This window comes from Phalangium opilio, unplaced genomic scaffold (genome assembly GCF_054372755.1).
Source record: "Phalangium opilio isolate 3A_F unplaced genomic scaffold, DU_Popi_V2 ptg000209l_1, whole genome shotgun sequence".
Taxonomy (NCBI): domain Eukaryota; kingdom Metazoa; phylum Arthropoda; class Arachnida; order Opiliones; family Phalangiidae; genus Phalangium; species Phalangium opilio.
Window position 1 is genome coordinate 9,376,753 of NW_028324217.1, and position 23,598 is coordinate 9,400,350.

A 23,598-nucleotide genomic window follows, 5' to 3' on the forward strand; every position below is an offset into this window, starting at 1 on the left:
TTAATCTAATTTAGTATTTGACAATGCTTTCAACCTTATATTGTGGATAAAAGCCTCACACGTTTAGACAATCGAGGTCAGACATAGTTGAAGAAAGTCCGCGAAATAGTTGTAGGCCTTATTGGATACCTTGTGGTGATAAAAAAATAAGAAAACGATTTTCGCTTCCTCTCGAGACTTGGGAGAAAATGAAACTTACGTCCTCACCTTGCCGAGCAAGAGAGCCGATTCAGAGAAATTGACACGAAATTATGCTCTCAATCTAGCTAACTCTATGGCTTTGTTCTGTCTGGAGATCGAGGAAATTAAAGCCTTGTCTTTCACGTTTAGCTTGTTGTGGGGGAAAGGTGACCAAAAAGTGCAAACACGACTTTCTCCCGTAGTTCTTTAACGACAAATTCGTTCTTGGCTCTCATAAAGTTCACTTCAACCTTGCAGGAGATTCCTTCCAAACTTCATTTTATAGGGCCCATTGGCAACGAATACCTCAGAAAAATTTAATACGGTAATCGCGTACATTTTTTGTCGCTTTCCAAAATGTGTACAAAACCAGATACGAATTCAGAATGAAATTAAACGGGTAGTAACCCTCATTATTATTTTACGTTATTAAAAACATAAAACTTGTAGATATACTGTATATTTTCCTTGAAAATTATAACTTAATATATCCATCCAGGTTATATTCTAAAGGGTGTATGTACCCCTCGATACAATACATAGGGTATATCCCTCATCCATGAACTATGTTCGTTCTATCACCATATACGTATACAAACTTTGCTGATCTCTTATACCCCACCGTACGCAATTTGTTCAAAGACGGTCATACTGTAACTTGAATTTACATCACGCCAAAAAAGTTTTTTTTCTTCTCTCCAATAAGCTGATTTACCTCTCTTAATTACAAAAACACTTCACCGTAGACAACTGTCACGTATAGCTGTAACGCACGCATAAACAATTTATGAAATTCCCAACCTTGTGTTCTCTCATCGTAACGAAACTAGAGCTCTCTTTTTTATAACCTCGAAGCTTACGTCTTCTCCATGCCGACCAAGAGAGACGATTCAGAGAAATTGAATCGAAATTATATCCATTTTATAGGGGGCATACCTATCGTAATATTCCATAGGGTATATCCCTCATCCATGTCTCATGTTTCTTCGATCACAATATACGTATATCCAACTTTACCGAAATCTTATACCCCACCGTACGCGTTTTGTACTAAGACCGTCAAAACTTAATTTTGCATCACGCCAAAAACATTTCCTTTTCTTCTCTCCCATACTACAATTTTTATTTCTTAATTTAAAAACACACCGCGGCAGATAACTGTCTCGTATGGATGAAAGGCACGCATAAACAATTTATGAAATTCCAAACCTCGAGCTTTTCTCTCATAGTAACGAAACTAGAACTCTCCCTCTTTCTCTCTTTTTTTTTTAACCGTGAAACTTTGTCCTCTCCTTGCCGTCCACGAGAGCCGATTCAGAGAAATCGAGACGAAATTATACATCCAATGTTATTTCTATGGTCCTAACCCGTCCCGCTCTGTTCTCATTTTACCGTGAAATTTATTTAATAATATTATAATAAATATAGCTTATAGATATACTGTAGATCTTCCTTGAAAACTGTACCTAAATAACTAACCGTAATATTTAGTCGGCCTCTCCCGTACCCTTGGATCGGTGAAATTAAAAACAATCCTCATTTTCCATTGTTCAGAAAATTTATATACCCTATAGTCAATGTTGTATGTACAATCCCTATGGAGAATTTATAATGCACGCTCTTTTATACTTTAAGTACACTGAAAACGTTCTCCTCTCTCTCGGAAGGGAAATTTGAGAACTCTTCGTTCTGTCTCGACACCAGACTCCCGTAATATACCAGGGAAAGCACCGATGATTAGGCAAATAATTTTCATACAATTAATTCGGTCTTCCCCCGTACTCTGAAACGGTAAGAATCCAATCCCCCTCGTCGCTTTATGTACGGACCCTCCGTACTACCTTTGTCAGCCTCTACCGTACTATGAGGCGGCAAAACTTATACCCCCAATGTTATTTCTATGGTCCATACCCGTCCCGCTCTGTTCTCATTTTACCGTAAAACTTACGTACTCTCCATGCCGTCCAAGGTGCACAAAAAAGCCGCTTCGGAAAAATTCGAGACCGTCGAATTTTCATACCCAATGTTAATTTTCCCATAGGGTATCATACCCCATGTTATCTCTATGGCAAATTCATACCCATCCCGTTCTCTTATTTATATACTACTGAGACGGCAGCCCGTTAGCTCAATTTTCTGCACAATGATCTTAAGGATGCTTTCAACGAACTACTATTAGAAACAATACGGAGTATGGTCTTTCAGCAAGATAGTGCTCCACTTCACTTTGGTGTTCTTGTACGTCAGTGGTTAGATCGTCGCTTTCCAAACCACTGGATAGGAAAAGTGGGTCCGATACCCTGGCCTCCGAGATCTTCAGGTTTGACACCTAGACTTCTTCTCATGGGGTCATGTGAAAGCCAGAGTCTACTCTACTGAGCCACCTTCCTTAGAAGTATTGAAATGTAGGATGCGACGCGTGTTTAATGAAATCACTGGTGCAACTTTGGCCAATGTTCTCTTTTACAGACTGGAAATGTGATTTCACGTGGACGGATTCCACTGTGAGCTATTAATTTAGTAACAAACTTACGGCAGAATAAATACCATACAATGAGCAAGAAATTCTTAAAGGAAAATTTCAGGCAACGTACCTTAAAAGAACGGCCTTTTTCTAAATATAAATGGAAAAATATTAAAAAAAAAAAAAATTAAAGACCTCTTACCACTACGTAAGGGGATTGGTTGAATTCTCATAGGCTGAGAGAGGTAAGGGTAAGGCTTGGAAGAGAGAACGGTTATATGCTCCCTCTTCCAAGGGTAAGGTATAGGGTAAGAGGTTCTGTCTAGCAGACGCCACTAAACTAATGGTGGCACAATAGTCCTAGTTTTTAAGACTAATTAAATGCTAATTATTTTGTAAGAACGGATCATTTCCTTTGATATTTAGAAAAAGAGCGTTCTTTTAAGGTATAATGTTATCTTACCTGAACTTTTCCTTTAATCGCTAAGGAAACACGTTCCAAATTATGTGGAATACAGCAGTCTTTTGCGTTACATACCTAATTTTCGTAGTATCAATCTTGGAATACAAAATAGTATTTTAAAATTTTCATAGTGGTTGAGGTCTTGAGGGGTGGAGGAGCAACTCATTGGGTTATTACTCACTCGACTTTACTTAAGATTAACGGCTTCTTAAAAATATATCAATTCCTGATTTTAGTTATCAAAAATAGCTTTACGCTAACCATACAAAGAAAGAGAATAATATAATTGTCCAAATTCCGTTCTATTTTTAGAATTTAGTTACTTTTATATTCGCTGCTACTACAAATTAAATTAAATTTAAGTAACATTTGCTTTAAATAGAATGGAAAATTAACGGAATTTGGCGCAGAATCACTAACAGGGAACTCTTTCACCATGGGAGAAAAGGTAAGTGTTAATGGTTTCCGTTTAACGCGAGTCTCGGCTGAGGTTTAGTTTAAACAAATGCCACAGTCGGGGCACTGACAAAGCAATACCATAAGGACATTATCTCTCACTCTAAGTGCCCAAGATTCTATGCTACGGTTGAAATGTGTGTATGTCCGATTTGGTCAGCCATCCGTCTCATCTCAAGTGGTATAATAATTGTATAGCCTAAACAGAGGCCGAGCGCATTCGCTGCAGAGTAACCCGGCATTGAACATTTTTCCCTCCTTCAAAGATTTCTCACGACAGCTCTTCGTGATTTTTACTAAGCGCGAATTTACCTCTTGTGTCTGAGAAAGCTGGGGGGTTCTGGAAATTCTCTTACTTATTTTTCCCCTCAGTCCTTCCTCTCTCGCCTCCCCGCCTGTTTTAGTTTGATTCCCAACCGCTTGGGAGCGTTATCTCAGAGCTCGCGTCTAGACCACGACCGGCTTAGGATATCGGTCGTGGCTGATTTTGAAAATTATTTTTCTCTCCCGCGAATTTCACGAAAAATTCGGAAGGAGCCCCTATACAAAATCTACGTCACATCTAGCAGAACTAGAGGTTTTTGCTAGATGCGCTTGGGCCCTTAGAGAGAGAGATAATGTCCTTATGGCAATACTGAAGGACCGATGGCAGAGAAAGAAAGTTGAAAAATGAGATCTTCAGCCTATGTTAATGCTATGAAGGAGCGTGGGAAATAAGGTGGTGGCGCAAATGACCACTTTAAAACTTGCCTGGTCCAGTTTAAAAATTAAATCGGAAGGGGGGGTCAGTGGTCCACGGGACCACTAAGAAAATTCAGGGATAACCAGTGTCTGGACATAAACTCAAAAATTTTAATTACCCGCTTCTTTAGTTCAGCAGACGACGTGCTGGTCATGGACCAGTTTAATTATTTCAGGCCTAATGTCCAGTTTAAAAAAATCCTTGTTTCCCACCCTGGCTATGAATGAAGATAGGTTATGACAAAAGTGAACCCCATTAACCGGGAAACCTTGGTTTTAACTAAAATAAGTACCTCGCAGTGTTAAACACAACAGAGATTTTGATGAAATTTCTTAATGAGTTATATTGGATTTGTCGACACGAAGACTATTTAGTAGAGATGGGCCGATACCAGTTTAAACCGATACCGATATGATCCGATACTTGGGAAACCGATACGTACCGATACCGATATTTTACCCGATCCTTCGATTAAACCGATATCAAACCGATACCGATATGGTATCGGTATCGGCCCATCTCTATAGATGATTCTCGATCCAATTTCGGTACTTGAAACTATAAAACTGGCTTTTCATACGAAAAACCCATTTTGGACACTAGTTACGTTATCCAAAAATAGATGAAAAACTGTGCTGTCTCAGAGTTTAGGTCTTATGGCGCCATCTACTCTCAACATAAGTATTTATTTTCTTCAAAAAATATCGGGTAGAAATATCGGTTCATTTTTAACCGATACCGATATATAGGTTAAAGCCAAATATCGGTACCGATACCGATATGGTATCGGTATCGGCCCATCTCTACTATTTAGTGTTTAGTTTGTCTACTTAGACAGAAAACAGCTCTCAGTTTTCATCCCCTAAAAGGCTAAAACACGCGCGCAACGCCGGGTAGCTCACATAATAGTACTTTATAAAATTTTCAACACTCAAATTTTCGCAAATTTTCTGGACTTGCTTTACAAGCTCTTTACCGTGTGCGGTAAGCGGTTTATGCAGAGGGACGAATTTGCAAAAATACGGGTGATTCAAAATAATCCAACTTTATTTATATACTTTTAATTCTAGTTGTTGAGTTGGACATCACATTATGGACCTTGATAATACAACTAACAATTTATATGACTCTAAACCACTTAATTACTGTTGCCATTTGTTCTCTGCTCTGTTGGATTTCTTGCTATGATTTGAGTTCAATTCGGTATAATATAGGTTGGTTTCTATCTTCAAGTATTCTGTTTTCGTTTATTTAGCACGAAACGCTTTTTATTGTAATTTTTTTATTAGTTTAGTATTACGTGTTAACAGGAATTTATACATTCAAATGGAGCAGAAATGAATATCAGTCCTCATTTAGTGCGCCCCACGACTACCAATCTACCATCCACTTCCACGGGACGGGCGGGAAATATTCAGGGTGGCTTCCGTATATGTAGCCAATAGTAGAGTGGAATATAGACCGAGTGAAGAAATGTAAAGCTCCGCCCATTGACATGCGCGGAAGCCACTGGATGTTTTACTTTTTTGAAAGGAACACGTAGATGCAGGGAAAATCTACTCTTTGGTGCGAAATTTTAAGTGCTTCGTTTTTAGAACATTGGTGTTACTATACACATTGTTAGTTCAAATTTTATTTAAAAAATATTTTTCCCCATGTTTTAAAAACAGCTTACACATTGTTTATTACTAAACAATAAAGGTGAATATGTTTAAGATCGTGAGTTTTGCATTATTAAATTTATAATCATGTTATGGTGGGTTTGTTTTTTGGATTTAACTGTATTATTTATTACCAAGAAGTGATATCTAGTATATTAGGGAGAAGGCATAAATTCGCCCCACATTTCTAGCTTTATCTCCAGTCCAAACGTAGGTCCGAAGTCAACCCCCGGCCATAAATTACAACCAGCATCTCATAGGTTCTTGAAAACTCACGTCAGCGCGACGCGAATGACGAAAATTTCTTATTATCCGACTGAGGAGTGGCGAAATGCCCGGCCTCCTTTTAGTCCCCCCTTATATTTTGAAAGGGGGACTGGGACTATCGCGCGCGAATACTTAGGCATCTTATACCTGTTCTCCCTAGTAACACTAGATATCACTTCTTTTAAATCCTAAAGACAACCTACTACCATGATTATAAACTAAATAATGCAAAACTCATGAACTATATTCACCTTTATTGTTTGGTAATAAACAATGTGTAAGCTGTATTTAAAACATGGGGGAAAATATATTTTAAAATCTACATAATAACATGTTAAATATTAATAACATATTAAAATGTGAACTTTTAATTTCTAAAGTAACACCAATGTATTAAAACAAAGCATATTAAATGTCGCGCCAAGAGTAGATTTCCCCTCCATCTACGCGTTGCTGTTGAAAGTAAAACATCCAGTGGTTTCCGCTCATGTCGATTGGCGGAGCTTTACATTTCCCCATGCACTCTGTCTATATTCCACTCTAGTCAATAGCTCTTATGAGATATTATTAATTCACTGAAAATAGCACTTTTCCTACTATTTGGTGTAGTAAGATTGATACCGAGGAAAATTGGTATGTAATGCAATTTATTACATGTAATCGACATAATTTGTAACGGATTTAGTAACGTCTAAGAGTTGTTTACTCGTTGTAAAACAAGTATATATTGCGCTGTATTTTAATTACTAATGTAATTGTTCACAACGGTCAACGGAATCTGTCCTCGTAAAGACACATTTCCCATTTGTACGTGAGATTCTCGCGAAATGTGGGCAAAGTTGCAGCGGTTAGTTCACAAAAGCGCGTTCACAAAAGAAACCGAACCTATGGCATAAGTTTAAAAGATATGTTCCATAAGTATCACACAACCTATTCTTAATACTGAGAGCTAGTTCGAGAACGACGCCAGGATTGACTACACTCGGTTTTGCAGTCCATCTTCCTATTTAGTCTGTACTAAGCATTTGACAGCGCCTCACCAGGCGCCGCTTTACTAGAATCTTTGACGTTTCACCTACGTCACTTCGCGTCAAGCTCTCAGTAATCAGTGACAAACTCATGGAACATAGCTTATGAACTTATGCTATTGTAATACAACAACAGAAAATTTTGTAGAGCTTACGCGTTAAATAAATAAAAGTACCATGCGATTAAGTGGTTCCCAACAATTCCTCTCCAGTTCCACTGGACCTGTTGTTTGGTTTCACGAGGCAATGCGTATTTCCCACCGACCAATAATGCATATTATGCATATAGATATTACCATGACGATGAAACGTTGGATCGTCCGAAAACAGGATTGTAGACAGGTAGTTGGATGTTCTTTAATACGTTTTCGAAGAAACAGGCAAAGATATATCTGTTTTAAATTATTTCCGTCGTGCAGTCCCTGCATGGAGCTAAATATTTAAAACCAGAAGTCCATAACCCCCCTCGAAGTACTGAGATGTAACGGTTTATACCCTGGCCGTCTTCAGTGTGGATATTTTGTTCCAACCCCCCCCCCCCGTTTTCCGACTAGTTTTGGGGAAAATTTTCCCCCCCTTTCAAGCCGGGCTTGGCGCCAAAAATATTTCTGAGAGGGTGGTTTTTTCACGAACGGGGTGACGTTTTGTAGTATTGTCCAATCGAAACGTTCCCTTCTCTATCGTTTCCTCTTGCCACTAGTCTCTGCCACAAAAAATGGTATACGGGGGGGGGGAGGAGTAGAATAAGGCTTGGCGGGAGAGTTCCACAAGTGCTTTTTTTTCACGTACGTAAAATCTTTAATTTTGGATTTTTCATCAGCTTTCGGCTATTGTTACCTCTATATTTTTTAATATATTGCTCATATTCAGAAGACTAAATTAACTAAGTTATATAATATTCTTCATAAAATGTTTTGATCTTAACTTAAACGATAAAAAAAGGTTTTTTCGTATTTAAAGAAACTACCGGGTCCCTAACCCTCGCTAACCCTAATATCCACGCTAGCCTCTGCGCCGCGTTGCGTTCTGGAGAATTTCCGTTGTCGTTTTTTACAACCTCTCAGACACGCCCTCTGTTCGGGAAATTCAAAAGCCAAAAAGAAACACCCCTTTAGAGACACTTTTTCTCTCTTGGAACCGCCACTATCGCACGGCTCTCTCAGAGACGAGAATTTGTGTGGTGGCGCTAGCGTCGCGGCGTTTGGCTGAATTCAGCCCTGAAGAGGGTATGGGGGAAAGCTTGATTTTTGTACTCCAAGTGTGATGGACTCCTGTTAAAACTGTTAGATACAGGGCCGTATTAAGGGCGGGGGCACTGACGCCCGGGCGCAATGCTTGTTGGAGACGTATTGAGTTAAACTATTCCCCCGCAGCAACATTTGCTGTTACTTTTTTTTCGGCTTAAGGGGGCGCTTATTATCTCTGCCCCCGGGTGCAAAATTGCTTAATCCGGCCCTGGTTAGATGGTTACAACCAACTTCAGCCGAAATAGCACGACTACTTTTACGTGTCTTCAAAAAAACAAACAGCAGGTTCACTAGTAATGGTTGGGAACCTCGTAATTGGTTTATGAAACCGAGAGGCAGCTCGTTAGTTCAAATTTCTGCAAGGTGATCTTAAAGATGCTTTCAACGAACTACAATTAGAAACAATGCAAGATAGTGGTCACTATATGGTGTCCATGTCCGTCAGTGGTTAGATCGTCGCTTTCCAAACCGCTGGATGGGAAAAGTGGTCCGATACCCTGGCCTCCGAGATCACCAGGTTTGACCCCTAGACTGCTAGATTTCTTCTTATGGGGGCATGTGAAACACAGTCTACGTGACTGAGCCCGAACCTCTTACCCCTACGGGATTGGTTAAATGAGAGAGCGGTTATATGTTCCCTCTTCCAAGGGTAATGTATAGGGTAAGAGGTTCTGTCTAGCAGACGCCACTAAACCAATGGTGGCGCTGTTTGTGAGACTAATAAAATGCTAATTAATAAGAGATCCTTTTTTATTTATATATGTTTCCTTTTATGTTTAGAAAAAGAGCGTTCTTTTAAGGTATAATGTTATGTTGCCTGAGCTTTTCCTTTAATCGCTAGGAAATACGTTTCAAACTATGTGGAATACAGCAATCTTTTGCGTTACATACCTATTTTTCGTAGTATCAATCTTGGAACACAAAATAGTATTTTAAATTTTCCATAGTGATTGAGGTCTTGGGTTATTACTCTCTCGACTTTACTTAAGATTCACTGCTTCTTTTAAATATATCAATTCCTGATTTCAGTTTTGAAAAATAGCTTTACGCTAACCATACAAAGAAAGAGAATAGTATAATTGTGCAAATTCCGTAACAGTGTTAGAGTTTATACTTCTCTATTCTCTGCTACTACAAATTAAATTAAATTTAACCCAAGAAACATTTACTTTAAATAGAAAGGATAATTTTTGGAATCACTAACCAGGAACTCATTTCCCAGGCGATAAGAGGTAAGTGTTAATGGTTTCCTTTTAACACAAGTCTCGGTTGAGGTTTAGTTTAAACAGAAGTAAGATGAGACTAGAAGTACATTTACTTTAAATAGCACGGAAAATTAATGGAATTTGGCAGGAACCCATTCCCCAGGGGATAAGAGGTAAGTGTTAATGGTTTTCGTTTAACGCAAGTTACAAATTATGTGGAATAGAGCAATCTTTTGCATTACATACTTATTTTTCGTGGTATCAATCTTAGAAAACCAAACAGTATTTTAAAATTTTCCCTAGTGGCTGAGGTCTTGAGGAGTGGAGGAGCACCTCATTGCGTTATTATTTACTCGACTTTACTTAAGATTAACTGCTTCTTTTAAATATATCAATTACTGATTTTCGTTATGAAAGAGAATAGTGTACCGATAGTTGTCCAAATTTCGTAATATTGATAGAATTTAGTTACTTCTATATTTACTGCTACTACAAATTAAATTAAATTTAACCCTAGTAACATTTACTTTAAATAGCGAGGAAAATTAATGGAATTTGGCAGGAACCCATTCCCCAGGGGATAAGAGGTAAGTGTTAATGGTTTTCGTTTAATGCAAGTCTCGGCTGAGGTTTAGATTAAACAAATGCCATAGTCGAGGGGTGGAGTTGACCAGCCCGATAATCTTAGCAAGGAGGTTGTATAAGAGGGGAGACTCGTTCTGGAAGGGGGGAGGTAAAAAAACGCAGATACCGCATACAGTGGCGCGCTACTTCCACGCGCACGACGTTAGTAAAGGCGCTCGTCACGTGATCGTTCTTGGAAACGAGGTATATTCAAAATGATAAACAAACTCCTGAGGCTAGAGCAAGGAGGCTTGAACGCATGCGCGAGAATATACGCTCATTCGCCGTGAGGGGGTAGCGGTAACCATGCCAACCGGGGGATAGTACCGCTTTAGGATCGGGGGACTACGTGCATTTTGTCCGACTCCAGGTCTCCCCATTTATACATTCCACTTGAACTTAGCAAAGGCTAGTTTTAGCTTCGCCCACGTCGACGAGTGGTGATTGGTTCCTGTTGTGGGCAATGTGAAATTGTTGTGTAGAAAATTAGCCATCATGCTAGGGGTGCCACTGAAGCCGACATTTGCTCTAAAGCTTGCCTTGCTCCTGTAATCTAATAGAGAATTTTCAGTTCAAGTTACTCATGTACCAGATGGCGACGGCGTTCATGCCTACGATCCAAAAACAGGCGATGCATTTGACGTTCGACTAATTGGTATTGACGCCCCGGAAATGAAAGGACAAGCTTTTTCGAAAGAAGCCAAAAATTATCTTTCCAAGCTAGTGCTTGGAAATCTGGTCACCCTTGTTACCTACAATGAAGACCAATACGGACGGACTTTAGGTTCCATCTATATAGGGGGCGGGAAAGACTGCGTATCGATCATGATGTTGAAAAAGGGCTTAGCACATATTTACACCGGAAGAAACGCCGAATATGGGGGTGAAAAGAAAGCATTCATAGCCGCTGAACATAACGCTCGCAATCTTCGATTGGGAGTATGGTCCAGTAGGTCTACTCAACATCCGGCTGATTTTAAACGGGCACTCAGAAATGGGTTCTAGCCTCTTCTAGTGAAGAATAATTTTTTAACGCGACGTTTTTCATAGTAATTTGATTATTCAAACTGCACATTTTTGTATTTGTGTGACAATGTATATATTTTCCGCACTTCTTCGATGTATCTCTATAATTATTTTATATTACATATTGTCTTATTTCTAAGTTTTATTCTGTATGTCAAGCTATTCAACTGGAAATTACGATTTCTTTACTTTTTTAAAAAGGCAAAAATCATTTTGCAATATTTCAAGTGGTTTCTTATGTTCTTAGGTTGTACCGCACCCAAAAATTATCTAAGGGTATACAGTGTCTCGCATACACTATATGTTAAGTTACGAAGCGTGCAACATAAACGTGAGAAATATCTGCGGAGGTGAAATCTGCTCTGGGTTTGGTGGCCACGTCTGACCAACAAAAATAGATAGAAACATCTATTTCGATAAATACTCGATAAAACATTTATTTCGAGAAATACTCGATAAAATCGGGTACTTCGATAAAAACATCTATTTCGATAAATACTCGATAAAATCGTGTACTTCGATAAAAACATCTATTTCTATAAATATTTGATTAAAAGATCTATTTCGATAAATATTTGATTAAAAGATCTATTCCGATAAATACTAGATAAAAACATTTATTTCGAGAAATACTCGATAATAACATCTATTTCGATGGCGTGCTGCTTCAGGTAAGATCATTTGGAAAATTTTGTCTCTTTTATTTAATCGCAAGCAATACCCTGATAGAGTAGCACTGTCGAGTATATAGTTTGTTTAATAAAATTTAGATATTCGGTAACCAAATCGATACCAACTATAAACAAGACGACCCAAGGGCTCGTAATAGTAGCCACATCGTACAAGTGAATAGCCCCTCTATACCCTACCCTAATGAGTGGATAGCCCCGCTATACCTTAGTCTAATGAGTACAATGCTTAAATGATTTACCGTGAATAAAATCAGAGAGAATACCCTACCCTAAGCAGTGATAAAATTATTACCCGTATGAATTTACTTATGCTGTAATTGCAATATTTTAGTGATTATCATCTCGATGAGTTACCTTTACCAATGCTAAAATGATCTGGGCTGTCTTGATAGGAGCCCGCGATTTCGATAATTTTCCGGAGGCCCACAAACTTTCTCGAAGGCCTTGGCCAGAGAGGATGTGAGAAATCAGGACTCTTAATGCTATCTTCCCACTTGCCCGAAAATAACGACCGAAAACTTTAGCGCTGCGTCCAAAAATTTACTTCTTGACGGGCAAGATTTTAGTTCGGTTTCACACACACACGACCGAATTACGACAGAGAAGTCCGGTCGACCCGGTAGTCGCGTGGCACGAGTTTCAATTGGGATTCGGAGCCAAAAGAATTTGACCCTTGGCCTTCGAATTTTTACCTCTCCGAGTGACGTATGTCACGGAGAGGTTCTAATTTCGACGTGTCTGTGTGTCTGTCTGTTGTTACACCCACGTGACCGCGTTCGCAGTTTGCAAATCGGAGCAAACGTGTATTCAATTTCCAGACCGCATTTACAGTCCCGGAAAGTGTATTCAACTTACAGGCCAGAGACCTGCACGGGCCGAGTTTTTCAGGCCCGACCCAAACCCGGCCCGGTTTTAGCATTTTGAATAAGCCCGAAACCCGGCCCGAGCCCGAGTACATAGTTGGTTTTTCGGCCCGGTCCGGCCCGGCCCGTTACATGCATTAACCAAGCCCGGCCCGGCCCGGCCCACACATTGCACGAATTGAACAGGCCCGGCCCGGCCCGTTACACGTATTTGTAATTTTTATATTTTTTTACATAAAATTAATGATTTGAATTCATATTTGCTTTAGCGTCGTGTATTTTTCATTTCTTTTGATAATTGTTCGCTACATTTGTTCTTAGAAGCTTATACTCATTTAAATTATCTTTCATTTGAACTTTGGATTAAATGATAATCAACAAAAGCCCGGCCCGGCCCGGCCCGTTAATTTCCAAAATTTTAAAAGCCCGACCCGGCCCGGCCCGTTAATTTCCAAAATTTTAAAAGCCCGACCCGGCCCGACCCGATACAATTTTCAAAAGTGGAAAGCCCGGCTCGGCCCGACCCGATCGGGCCGGACCGGGCTTGAGCCCGGCCCGTGCAGGACTCTGTTACAGGCTATTACTCCATTGCCTGTCTAACAACTCTGTTCATTTGTCCACCCCACATGGACACCAGTCTGAACTTACTGGCTTCTAAACACCACCATCTTCTGGTCTTTCGCCCATTTCACATGGACACCAGTCTGTACTTACTGGCTTCTAAACACCACCACCTTCTCGTCTTTGTCCATTCCACATGGACACCAGTCCGTACTTACTGGCTTCTAAACACCACCACCTTCTCGTCTTTGTTTTTGTCCATCCCACATGGACACCAGTCTGTACTTACTGGCTTCTAAACACCATCACCTTCTCGTCTTTGTCCATTCCACATGGACACCAGTCTGTACACCTGGCTTCTAACACCACCATCTTCTAGTCTCTGTTTTTGTCCATACCACATGGACACCAGTCTGTACACCTGGCTTCTAACACCACCATCTTCTGGTCTTTGTTTTTGTCCATACCACATGGACACCAGTCAGTACACCTGGCTTCTAACACCACCATCATCCTTAAGGTTAAGACATACGCGGCGATCGGCTAGGGTTACGAGAAACGTCTAGCCTTCCATTGGAGGGGTCTTCCTCCAAGGTTCACGCAATTGCGATGTTCTTATCTACAGCTGCGATTCGAATCCTTTATATACTACCTATTTGATTAAGGCTAAGCAACCGGCGTATGCTTCATTTCAAACGCCAATATTAGTCAAATTTCTCAAGATTGTTTAATTATTCTTTTTTAAAACGATGTAACGTTCAATAAGGCGAACAACTAGCGAAGAAAATATTAAATATTAATTATATTTATTTTAATATTTAAGATAATCTCTTTTCTCAATTCAAAATTAATACGGAAAGAGTTTAAAAGCAGTCTATTCTTTTGTCTGTGTGTGTCTGTCCGTTGTCACACTAGTGCGCCGCGTTAGCAGTTCGCTTTGTTTTGATGTGTTAAGAAATCCTACAGAACCTTAATATTCACTTTTTCCATAATATAAAGTGAATATGTGGAAATCTTTTTCGTAATTACGATGCATTTAGTACTTTTGTAGCTTTAAAGCTCTGTTTCATTTTGATATTCCAAGGATGTTTTTAATATTATTATTTGTAATGGCTGTTTATATATTACTTAAGCTATACTACATCTGTATATAGAATAATCCTTGGTTTAGTTATTTCAAGACGAAAGCTAAGGCCTGGATTCTGTTGGGTAAATCAAGTCTGATCCGCAATAGGCTTAATGAGACAAAGAGTAAATAATTGAGACCTGAGGTGGAGTAAACTTTGGGTTTTGATTATCGTGTCTGTAATGAAGGGACATTAACGGTTCAGAGTGAGCCGAAAGTTAAATACACGTTTAAATAATCAGATTTAGATTTTATAATAGAAGAAAGCATCATGGTAGCAATTAGATCAGTGAAAGGGATAATCGTTATCGGGTTAGTGGTATGCATCAGAGAATAAAATTTAACATAGAACTTATATATTCTTTGTAAATAATGATTTGAAACCTAGGATTAGCGGATGATTATATATTTGACAATGTAGAGATAACTATTCAATGACTTGAGCCTCGTTAGACAAAACAAAGCGAAAAAATGTTGCTCTAGTATTTCGATATTGAGTCCTATACTAGTCTTTTCCCCGACTCGGAGAGGTAATATTTTGGTTTTCCCAACTTGTTCCTTATTAAAAATATGGGTATTATCAGAAGTCCATTAAATTAGCCTAGGAAGTGAACAATTACAATGGCTGGTATTGCGTACGTCTCTGCTGGGATAAAAACTCCTTCTAGCTCCATGAATAGGGGGTTAAATTTTTCCCCCTTTCCTAACACAGTTAGAAATCTCGAGCTCCTCTCTAGGAAGTCTTTCTTGACGTGAGCGGGGCGTGACTTCTTCAGCTGGATCTTTAAAGGGTACATTGTTTACTTTATAAAAAATTAAAAAAAGGAACGGCCACGGTTGTTAAAGGGAGGGTGAAGTAGAAAATCAAGTGGTTTTTATCGATTCTTCTACTAATTATAAAAAGGCAGGGGGTTACGCGATTGGTCGGACGTCCTTATTTAAAATTATCTTTTAAATCTGAACCTTATTTGAATTTGAAAATCATTCGGAAGTATTTCCTGAATGTTTGGCTATGCAGACTGGTCTTGTAATTAGTAGAAGAATCGATAAAAAATCACTTGATTTCTACTTCACCCTCCCTTTAAATAGTTTTTTTCAATAGGTTTATGAAGAGTCATAAAAAAACTGAATGACCTTCACTGTTCCAAAATTCACACCCCCCTCCCTTCTCCTATGCTAAAGAGAGCTCGGTTTTACAGTGGAAGGGGGCGTTTTCGGCCAATAGTTTTTTCTCTCTCGATAGGGCAAATTTTGGCGTACGAGTCGCACTTAAACCGGAGATCTGAGAAAAATTACCGCGAGGTGGCGAAGGTGTCGCCCTTCTTCAGTATTGCTACACAAGAGAGGGCAGTCCCAAACCCCACTTTTGGTTACTTCCTAGGCTAATTGGCCATATGTCTAATCAGCGCCACTAGCGGATGGTCTGAGAACTACTCATATAGAGACTAGGTATATTTAAGAGGGTTTACAGAATCATAGCCAGGTGGCTCGAACGCCGCGCCATCTGACGGAAATTCTGCAAACCCGCTTAAATATACCTAGACTCTATGGGAGACTGGAGTAGTTTTCAGACCATCCGCTAGTGGCGCTGATTAGACATATGGCCAATTTAATGGACTTCTGGTATTATATTCCATGTTAAAAGAGAAACAGAATTTTGAGTTTAAGGATAGAAAAATTAGAGAATTTTGAGAACTAGCAAATAAAAAATAAATAAAATAAATATAAAACAGGGATAGATTTATTTTTTAAGACGGAATGGGTAACAGCATAAGTTAATTATGCCTCTAAGTACACAAATCGCTTCCACTTCTATGGCAATAGTGTTTGTCTGGCTCCCTTTAATGAAACCCTATACTCTCTCCGTATCATTTATCACCTCAACTTCAATACAAAATTGTACCGCCTAGCCTAGCGTTTCTTTTATCCCTTTTAGAATGTTTCAGGACTGAAACCGCCTCTATCTCACGAGAGAGAGAGGGATTTGGGGTTGCTTAAGTAAAATTCGTTCCCCCCCCCCCCAGTGCCTGCCTATACGAAACGTAAAAATCTCCTTTATTCCACTGGATGATTTTTTTTTCGTCTTGACCGCTTGGTGGCTGCACCGCGACAGAAATTTCAAAATTTTCTCTCTTCGGATCTTAGCGCTATACGAGTTCTGACGTCACAGTAGCCTGCAGAAGATGCCCAGTTTTAACCCGTATTTGTGTACTTAGAGGCATTATAAACTTATGGTAACAGGGTTATTCGGGTGCGCGTCCAAGTCCACGACCCCCTTACCCGTGACGGAGGGGTATGAAAGAAGAGGCGGGTCTTATTTTCGTTATGGCGTTGTTTGTATATCCGGGTCAAATAAACGTCGTCTGCCAAGTTCGAATGGGCTCGGATTGTAATTTTTGAAAGAACATTGTTTAAAAATGGAAGTTACACAAGACATAGGGCTTGCAACTGAAAAAAGACGGGGAAGACCCAAGAAAATTAAAAGTGAGTTAGAATTGAGTAATAGTCTTCATAGATATTACAGCACGAACAGGTTTTAACCAAACACTAAGCTCACAAAACTATTGACCATTCACCAAGCCTTGGTTAACTTCATCAAATTCATTTACAAAATCATGAGGATAGTAGACATGATTGGCTTAAGAAAGAATTAGCGAACACTTTTCACCCTTACAGATGGACTCCAAATCCAAAACACCGGCACCAAATTCACTAACTACCTTCTTAATTGCTATTAAAAACAATTCCCGAATAATTACCGGACCCTCGCATTTAGACGGCTCCATTTTGAGCCCCTGTGAAGACGCTTATCTGTACAACCATAGCCCACTCGATCCGCGCTCCCGGACGCTGCGCTGCTCGCGCTATAGCGCTATAGCGCGAGCAGCTTGCGTCGGGACGCGCGTGATCGAGTGGGTTATGGTACAACGCAAGAGGGGTCGTAGTCATACCGACAGAGTTAATCAGGAATTACGTATTTTTGGCCCTCCTTGTCAGCAACGTCACCAATACGTAGTTTTAGTGAGCCAATAAGAAAATTTAATTTTTTGGTTACGTGTTGAAGGAAGGGCTATATACTCGGCTATGAGTCGGACTGAAGTAAAAGCCAAACGTTGTGCATTCCGTCTTAAAAAAATAAATCTATCCCTGTATAAAAGAAGCAAGAAGTTTTAGCTCGGATAAAAACTTTGAAATAGTTTAGATATCAAGAATATTTAGAAAAGGTTTAGATACCTAGAAAGATTTAGGTAGGTTTAGATGTCAAGACAATTTATAGAAAGGTTTAGATACCTTGAAAACTTTACAGAGGTTAAGATATTTAGGAAACTTTAGAGAAGATATGATACCTAAAAACCTAAGAGAGGTTAAGATACCTAGAAAACTTCAGAGAGGTTTAGACACCAAGAAAGAATAGAAAATAAGAAACAATATTGAAAATTAAGGTTTATATACCAAGAAAAGAATAGGAAATAAGAAAAACTATTGAAGTTAAGGTTTAGATACCAAGGATAGATTAAAGGAAAATTCCATGATAGATATTTTTTGGTCTTAAAACATTATTTTAAACTTAAAATAGAAGGATCTAATGATTTTTTGCCTGAGAGAGTGTTAATTAATTAATTATCAGCTTTTAATTATCAAAACAGAAGGCTACCATTTTTTGGTAGTCAGCGGGGTCGCTTTCTATTCGTTAATGTCTAAGCCAATGAGATGCTATAAATTTCGTCATCTGCTTTGCTTCTAATTTCCGGTTTCCTGCCAATTTTGTTAACTGCAATAATGTCTCAATGTATGATAGAAGGGTGTAATGTTTATTCTAAAGCGAAGAGATTTAGTTGTTTTAGAATTCCGAATGTAGAAACCAATTTAGAAATGGCAAAAACGTGGATTAAATTCGCAAAAACACCGGTTAGAGAGGGATTCGAAACCCTTCTAAAGTCCTTAGAATCTAAGCCTTTGTCAGAAAGACGGCTCCTTATCGGCAAATTTAGTAATTCTGCTCGGGTATGCCAGTTACATTTTCCTCCAGAATGTTTAAATGTTGTTGTTCGCCATGGCACAAACTTGTCAAAAGAAATAGTGACACTTAAACCATTTTCTATTCCCACAATAAACCTCCCAAATCTGAGAGAAGAGGTGAGCATTGAAAGTAATATAGAGGTAAGAAGAAAACTTTATAGACGGTATAGACACTGCCTCTTTTATTAACGTTTTGTATTAGTTGCCAGCTGTTGAATCAACTATTATTACGGAACTTAAAGTAAAGACAAAGGAAATTGGTACTCAAACTGATATTTCTAAGTCTGATTGTGCTACTGAAACATGTACGGAAGCAGAAATTAAGCTGGACATGTTAGCTGCATTTGAAGAGACCATTGTTGCAGTGTCGAAAGATCACTCATATTTTGCCAACAATTCTAATTTCGAAACTTTATCAACACCGAAAAAGAGCACGTACAAAACAATTCTTTTTCGTCACAGTAAATCCCAGCCAGTTTCACCAATTGTAAATTTGAAAGACATAGATTCATCACCAGCATCCATAAGTTCAACTATTGAGGAAACGCCTACAAAATCTGCTAATACTTCAATTTATGAGCCTAGCCCGCAGAGTTCGACATCTAACTATTCACCTCCTCCAAAACATATTTCCGAGAAAATAGTTGAGGAAAAAAAATTTATTGTTTTTGAGAGCCAGTTAAACCAGCTTCTATCAAGACTGCGGTGTGATGAACCCGACTGTGAAAGTGTTATCGATGTATCTGAAGATTTCAAATCTGAAAGTTGTGGAACTCTATTAACTGTCACCATGACCTGTATTAGTGGTCACAAATTTATGTGGCGCTCACAACCTATGTTAGGAAGAATGCCAGCAGGCAATTTGCTGTTGGCATCAAGTATTTTGCTCTCTGGGGCCACTTTTCAACGGATTAATTCAATTTTTCAATTTATGGGATTAAGCGGAATTCAGAAGTCAACTTTCTACAACATTCAGAAAAACTATGTGATTCCAGAAATTCGGGTTGCATGGAAAAATGAACAAAATGATATTATGCAGAAATTGAAAAGTTCTAGCCAAGTTACCATTTCCGCTGACGGGCGTTATGATTCACCAGGACATTCGGCAAAATATTGTGGGTACACTTTCCTGGATCAAGAGACAGACAAATGTGTCCATTTTGAGCTTGTAAACAAAAGTGAGGTTCAATACAAGTCCAGTAATATGGAATTGGAAGGATTGAAAAGGTGTCTGACAAAAATGGAGAAATGTGGTCTTTGTGTGTTTAGAATCACAACTGATCGACACATTCAGATTCGAGCCTTTTTAAGGGATAGTTATCCCAATATTGACCATCAATTCGACGTATGGCATTTTGCTAAGAGTGTGGCCAAAAAAATTTCTGCCATTAGTAAAAAAAAAGACAATAAGGATCTTGAACCTTGGGTGAGATCTCTTAGCCGCCACGTTTGGTTCGCTGCTGAAAATTGCGATGGAAACCCAGATGTTTTACTTGAAATGTGGAAATCTGTTATTTATCATGTCACTAATGTCCATTCATTTCCAAGTTTTACCCTCCACAAACATTGCATCCACGATCCTATTCCAGCAGAAGCAGAAAGGAGAAAAAAATGGCTTAAACCTGACACCTTCCCTTATGACGCTTTAAATGACTTCATTAACAAGAAGAGTATTTTACGAGATTTAAAACAAATTTGCGCATTTTCTCATACTTCCAAGTTGGAATCCTATCACAGCCTACTGCTAAAATATTGTCCAAAACAACAAGAATTTGACCAAGATGTCATGGAAGCTCGCACAATGTTAGCAGCTCTTGACCATAATTTTAATATAGACCGAAAATTTAATTTTCAAAAAAAGAAAAAGACTCAACAACCCGAGACAGAAATAAAGAAGATTTTGAATTTTTCTTTTCCAAAGCTACTTGTGAATGGCATGCTAGGCCTCAAAAAGAGCCAAAAACGTATGAATTTATATATGAAATTATCAAAAATATCATAAAACGAAAACTAAGCGATGAAGATGAAATTCCACTTGCAAATTTAATGAAAAGCTACCGTAAAAGAGCTAATATAGCTCCAATTCCGCGGCCTGACAAACAAAAATTGATTGAAGCAGCCAAAAGAAGAAGGTTATTTTAAATTGTGCATTTAATATGATAAAATTCTCATCACAATAAACAAAATGTTAGATATTTCAAAATATTATGTAAATTATTGACAAAGTTTTTAATATTTATACTTTAATTCTAAATAAAAAATAGTTTGCTACGACTTAGCTTTGAAATTAGATCTGTTTTGACTAAATTATTTGTAACAGACATGTTTATTACGGCACGCCAAAAGAGACATAATTCAGCTTTAAAATTTAAATATAAATAATTTAAGATTTATAAAAAATACATTAATTAATAAATCAAAATTTATTTATATAGAATTATTTTAGTAATCCTGAATTATTTTTTAAATGTTGAACTTTATAAAACTTGAATTACTTTTTAAATTTTGAATTTTATAAAACCCGAAATATTTTATAAAACTTGATTTATTTTTTGTAATCCTGAAATGTTTTTACAAATTTTGAATTATTTTATATAATAAAACCTGATTTAATTTTAGAGATCCTGAATAATATTTAAAAGTTAAAGCTGTATTATATATATTTTCTCGTGCCATAATTTACTACTTCTAATTTAGGAACAAATCTCACAGCACTTTGTTAAGGTGTTGTACCTGTTTATCACAACTAATTTAATTTCACTCTGCTAATAACAAGTTACTATGACTAATTTAGGAACTAAATAATTGTCACTTAATATCCAAGTTACTATGACTAATTTAGGAACATAATATTTATCACTTAATACCCAAGTTACTATAACTAATTTAGGAGCATAATAATTATTACTTAATAAGTTAATATCCAAGTTACTGTGACTTATTTAGGAACATAAAAATTATCACTTGATATCCGATCTATTTACATGTTATATCATGCCTTTGAACGTTACCGAGGCCAGCTGCCAGTTTATCATCACTAGTTTTAGTTTGCATTAGGTCTAAATCTTTCTATTTCCATTCCTGCTGTGTAACTTGTGTACTCATTAGCATCATCCTCTGGAAAATGTTTCCGTATGTCAAGTAAAGTGCAAAATGGTACTGCTTTACGATTTCCTCTACCTAATTTCTGATAAATTAGATGGGAGTATGTGCGGTATGCTGTATAGCGATATGTTCTACAATAAAACATCACTATAGTTAACCTAATATATTCATAATTATTTATTTAATTTGTGCATCTACCTGTTTGAAAAATCTACGGGTGGTGGTCGTCTGCGAGAATGAAGGTAACTTCTATATGTAGCTTTTAAAGCTCTCTTTCGTTGACACATAGATTTGAAATCAACGTCTTCAGTTACACAACAAGCAGGGCCCGTTGGATCATCAGTATCATTCAAAAAATTAACAACCTCCTCAACTTGTCTACAGCAAATTACTCCACCCCTGAGGTCCTTCCAGTTTGTATACTTTTTCAATTCTTGGACTACCTCTTCATTGCTACCGAGGCCTAACCAATCAGGGACACATTTTCCGCAATAACAGTTGTTCTTAAGCTGCTCTAAGTTTAAATTATATTCGGCATTGTTTATTACATCATTTTCTTCTTGGATTTCTATGTTTCTCAGTTCTTCATCAGTAAATTCAGGTTCAACCTCAAAAGGGTTAATGCGCCGCGCCATAAGCCTGGGTTGCCTAACGATTATAGCAGACTAACTTTTAGTGGGGACTCTTATTGGTCCGTTGCTACGGAAGCTAAACCAATGAAATGATGCGCCACTAGAAATATCGAGGCAATCCTATTCGTTCAGAAAATTTAAAATTTGAGAAATGGCGCTGACCAAATCCATGAAGTGACAAACTAATTTGCTTATATTTAATAATTAAAAAGGAAAATAGTTAATTTCGCGCTTGTATTATATTTATAGAAGTATAAGAAATATTTTAAGACCAAGAAATATTTATCATGGATTTTTCCTTTAAAGAAAAATTAAGAAATATGAAATTATCTCGCTTTCGTTTTGCACCTGAACTGGCATCTAAAAACTCTCTATTACTCCTTGCAGAGTATTTAACAAGAATTTCATTTCTGCTGTTGTCTTTAAAAATAAACTACCGTGGAGGTGTAAAACAATAAAATGATTAATGATGATTTTTATAGACCGAATCAGGTACGGGTTGACACAGTGGGCACTGATTTCTTTTTCCATCAAATCAGCACCAGAAGAAAACCTTCAACGATAAGCAAGCTGTTAGGAGATATTCTTCTAGTGTACTTTTATGAAAAATATTAGAATATATTCTTATTATAAAAAATTAACACGTATAAATAGTTTACCGACTAGGAGGATTCATACCCTTTACACAAGGAGGCCTGGCTTTAGACTCAGTGAGTCAGGCCTCATTTTGTAACACCTGAAGCCTGGCCTCCCTGTGTAAATGGTATAAATACTCCCAGTCTGTAAACTATGTTTAGTAGCCTCATTATTTATTAATGATATTTTCGGACATTGCATGACCTAATGCCCGTTTGCCTCTACCAAAAAAGAATTAATTAATATTACAATATCCCGTTACTCCTTCAGGCTTTCCTAACCTATAAAGCTTATATTTAAAGGTAAACTAAGTACATTGAGATCGAAAGAAACATTTTCGTATTGATTTTTATCAGGGATAGATTTAATTTTAGAAGTAAGAATGGAGAACAGAGTAATCTGGGCTCGCGTCAAAGTCCCGGACCCCCTTCCACGGAACGGGGGGTATGAAAGAAGAGGTGGGTCATAGCGATAGAGGTAAAAAGGAGTTATATATTATATATATACAGCAACGTCATCAAAACATAGTTTAATTGATCCAATAAGATAATTTAAACTTTTCGTTATGTGTTGGAGGGAGGGGCTCTATACTGGGCTATG

General features: G+C 37.9%; 3 protein-coding genes and 1 long non-coding RNA gene across 5 annotated transcripts in view; 2 read left to right on the top strand and 2 right to left on the bottom strand.

The window, feature by feature from the left end:
- LOC149619010 (uncharacterized) overlaps positions 1 to 11,899 on the top strand; it is a 49,666-nt gene extending 37,767 nt beyond the window's left edge. The window contains exons 3-8 of the mRNA XM_089855235.1: positions 3,490 to 3,555; positions 5,376 to 5,519; positions 9,687 to 9,740; positions 9,836 to 9,886; positions 10,250 to 10,300; positions 10,909 to 11,899. Coding sequence (XP_089711361.1) covers positions 3,490 to 3,555; positions 5,376 to 5,519; positions 9,687 to 9,740; positions 9,836 to 9,886; positions 10,250 to 10,300; positions 10,909 to 11,342 — 800 coding nt within the window. The 3' untranslated portion in view covers positions 11,343 to 11,899. The remainder of the gene's footprint in view (positions 1 to 3,489; positions 3,556 to 5,375; positions 5,520 to 9,686; positions 9,741 to 9,835; positions 9,887 to 10,249; positions 10,301 to 10,908) is intronic.
- A 4,945-nt stretch (positions 11,900 to 16,844) lies between these two features.
- Positions 16,845 to 17,664, bottom strand: LOC149619011 (uncharacterized). The gene is made up of 2 exons (XR_016375289.1): positions 17,280 to 17,664; positions 16,845 to 17,053 (listed from the first exon to the last, which is right to left on the bottom strand). It is a non-coding gene; the product is annotated as an uncharacterized LOC149619011 (long non-coding RNA).
- Positions 17,665 to 18,122: 458 nt separating this feature from the next.
- Positions 18,123 to 20,627, top strand: LOC149619012 (uncharacterized). The gene is made up of 2 exons (XM_089854543.1): positions 18,123 to 18,766; positions 18,828 to 20,627. The coding sequence occupies exons 1-2, from the start codon at positions 18,386 to 18,388 to the stop codon at positions 20,625 to 20,627; spliced, it is 2,181 nt and encodes a 726-aa protein (XP_089710669.1). The 5' UTR covers positions 18,123 to 18,385.
- Positions 20,628 to 20,758: 131 nt separating this feature from the next.
- LOC149619013 (uncharacterized) lies at positions 20,759 to 22,624 on the bottom strand. 2 transcript variants are annotated; one of them, XM_089853988.1, is made up of 3 exons: positions 21,929 to 22,624; positions 21,806 to 21,861; positions 20,759 to 21,742 (listed from the first exon to the last, which is right to left on the bottom strand). In XM_089853988.1, exons 1-3 carry the CDS (start codon positions 22,363 to 22,365, stop codon positions 21,669 to 21,671), a joined length of 567 nt encoding a protein of 188 aa, XP_089710114.1. In that variant the 5' UTR covers positions 22,366 to 22,624; the 3' UTR covers positions 20,759 to 21,668. The 2 variants fall into 2 exon arrangements, with proteins under 2 accessions (XP_089710114.1, XP_089710113.1); XM_089853987.1 differs by having other exon boundaries at positions 20,759 to 21,861.
- Positions 22,625 to 23,598: the final 974 nt, after the last annotated feature.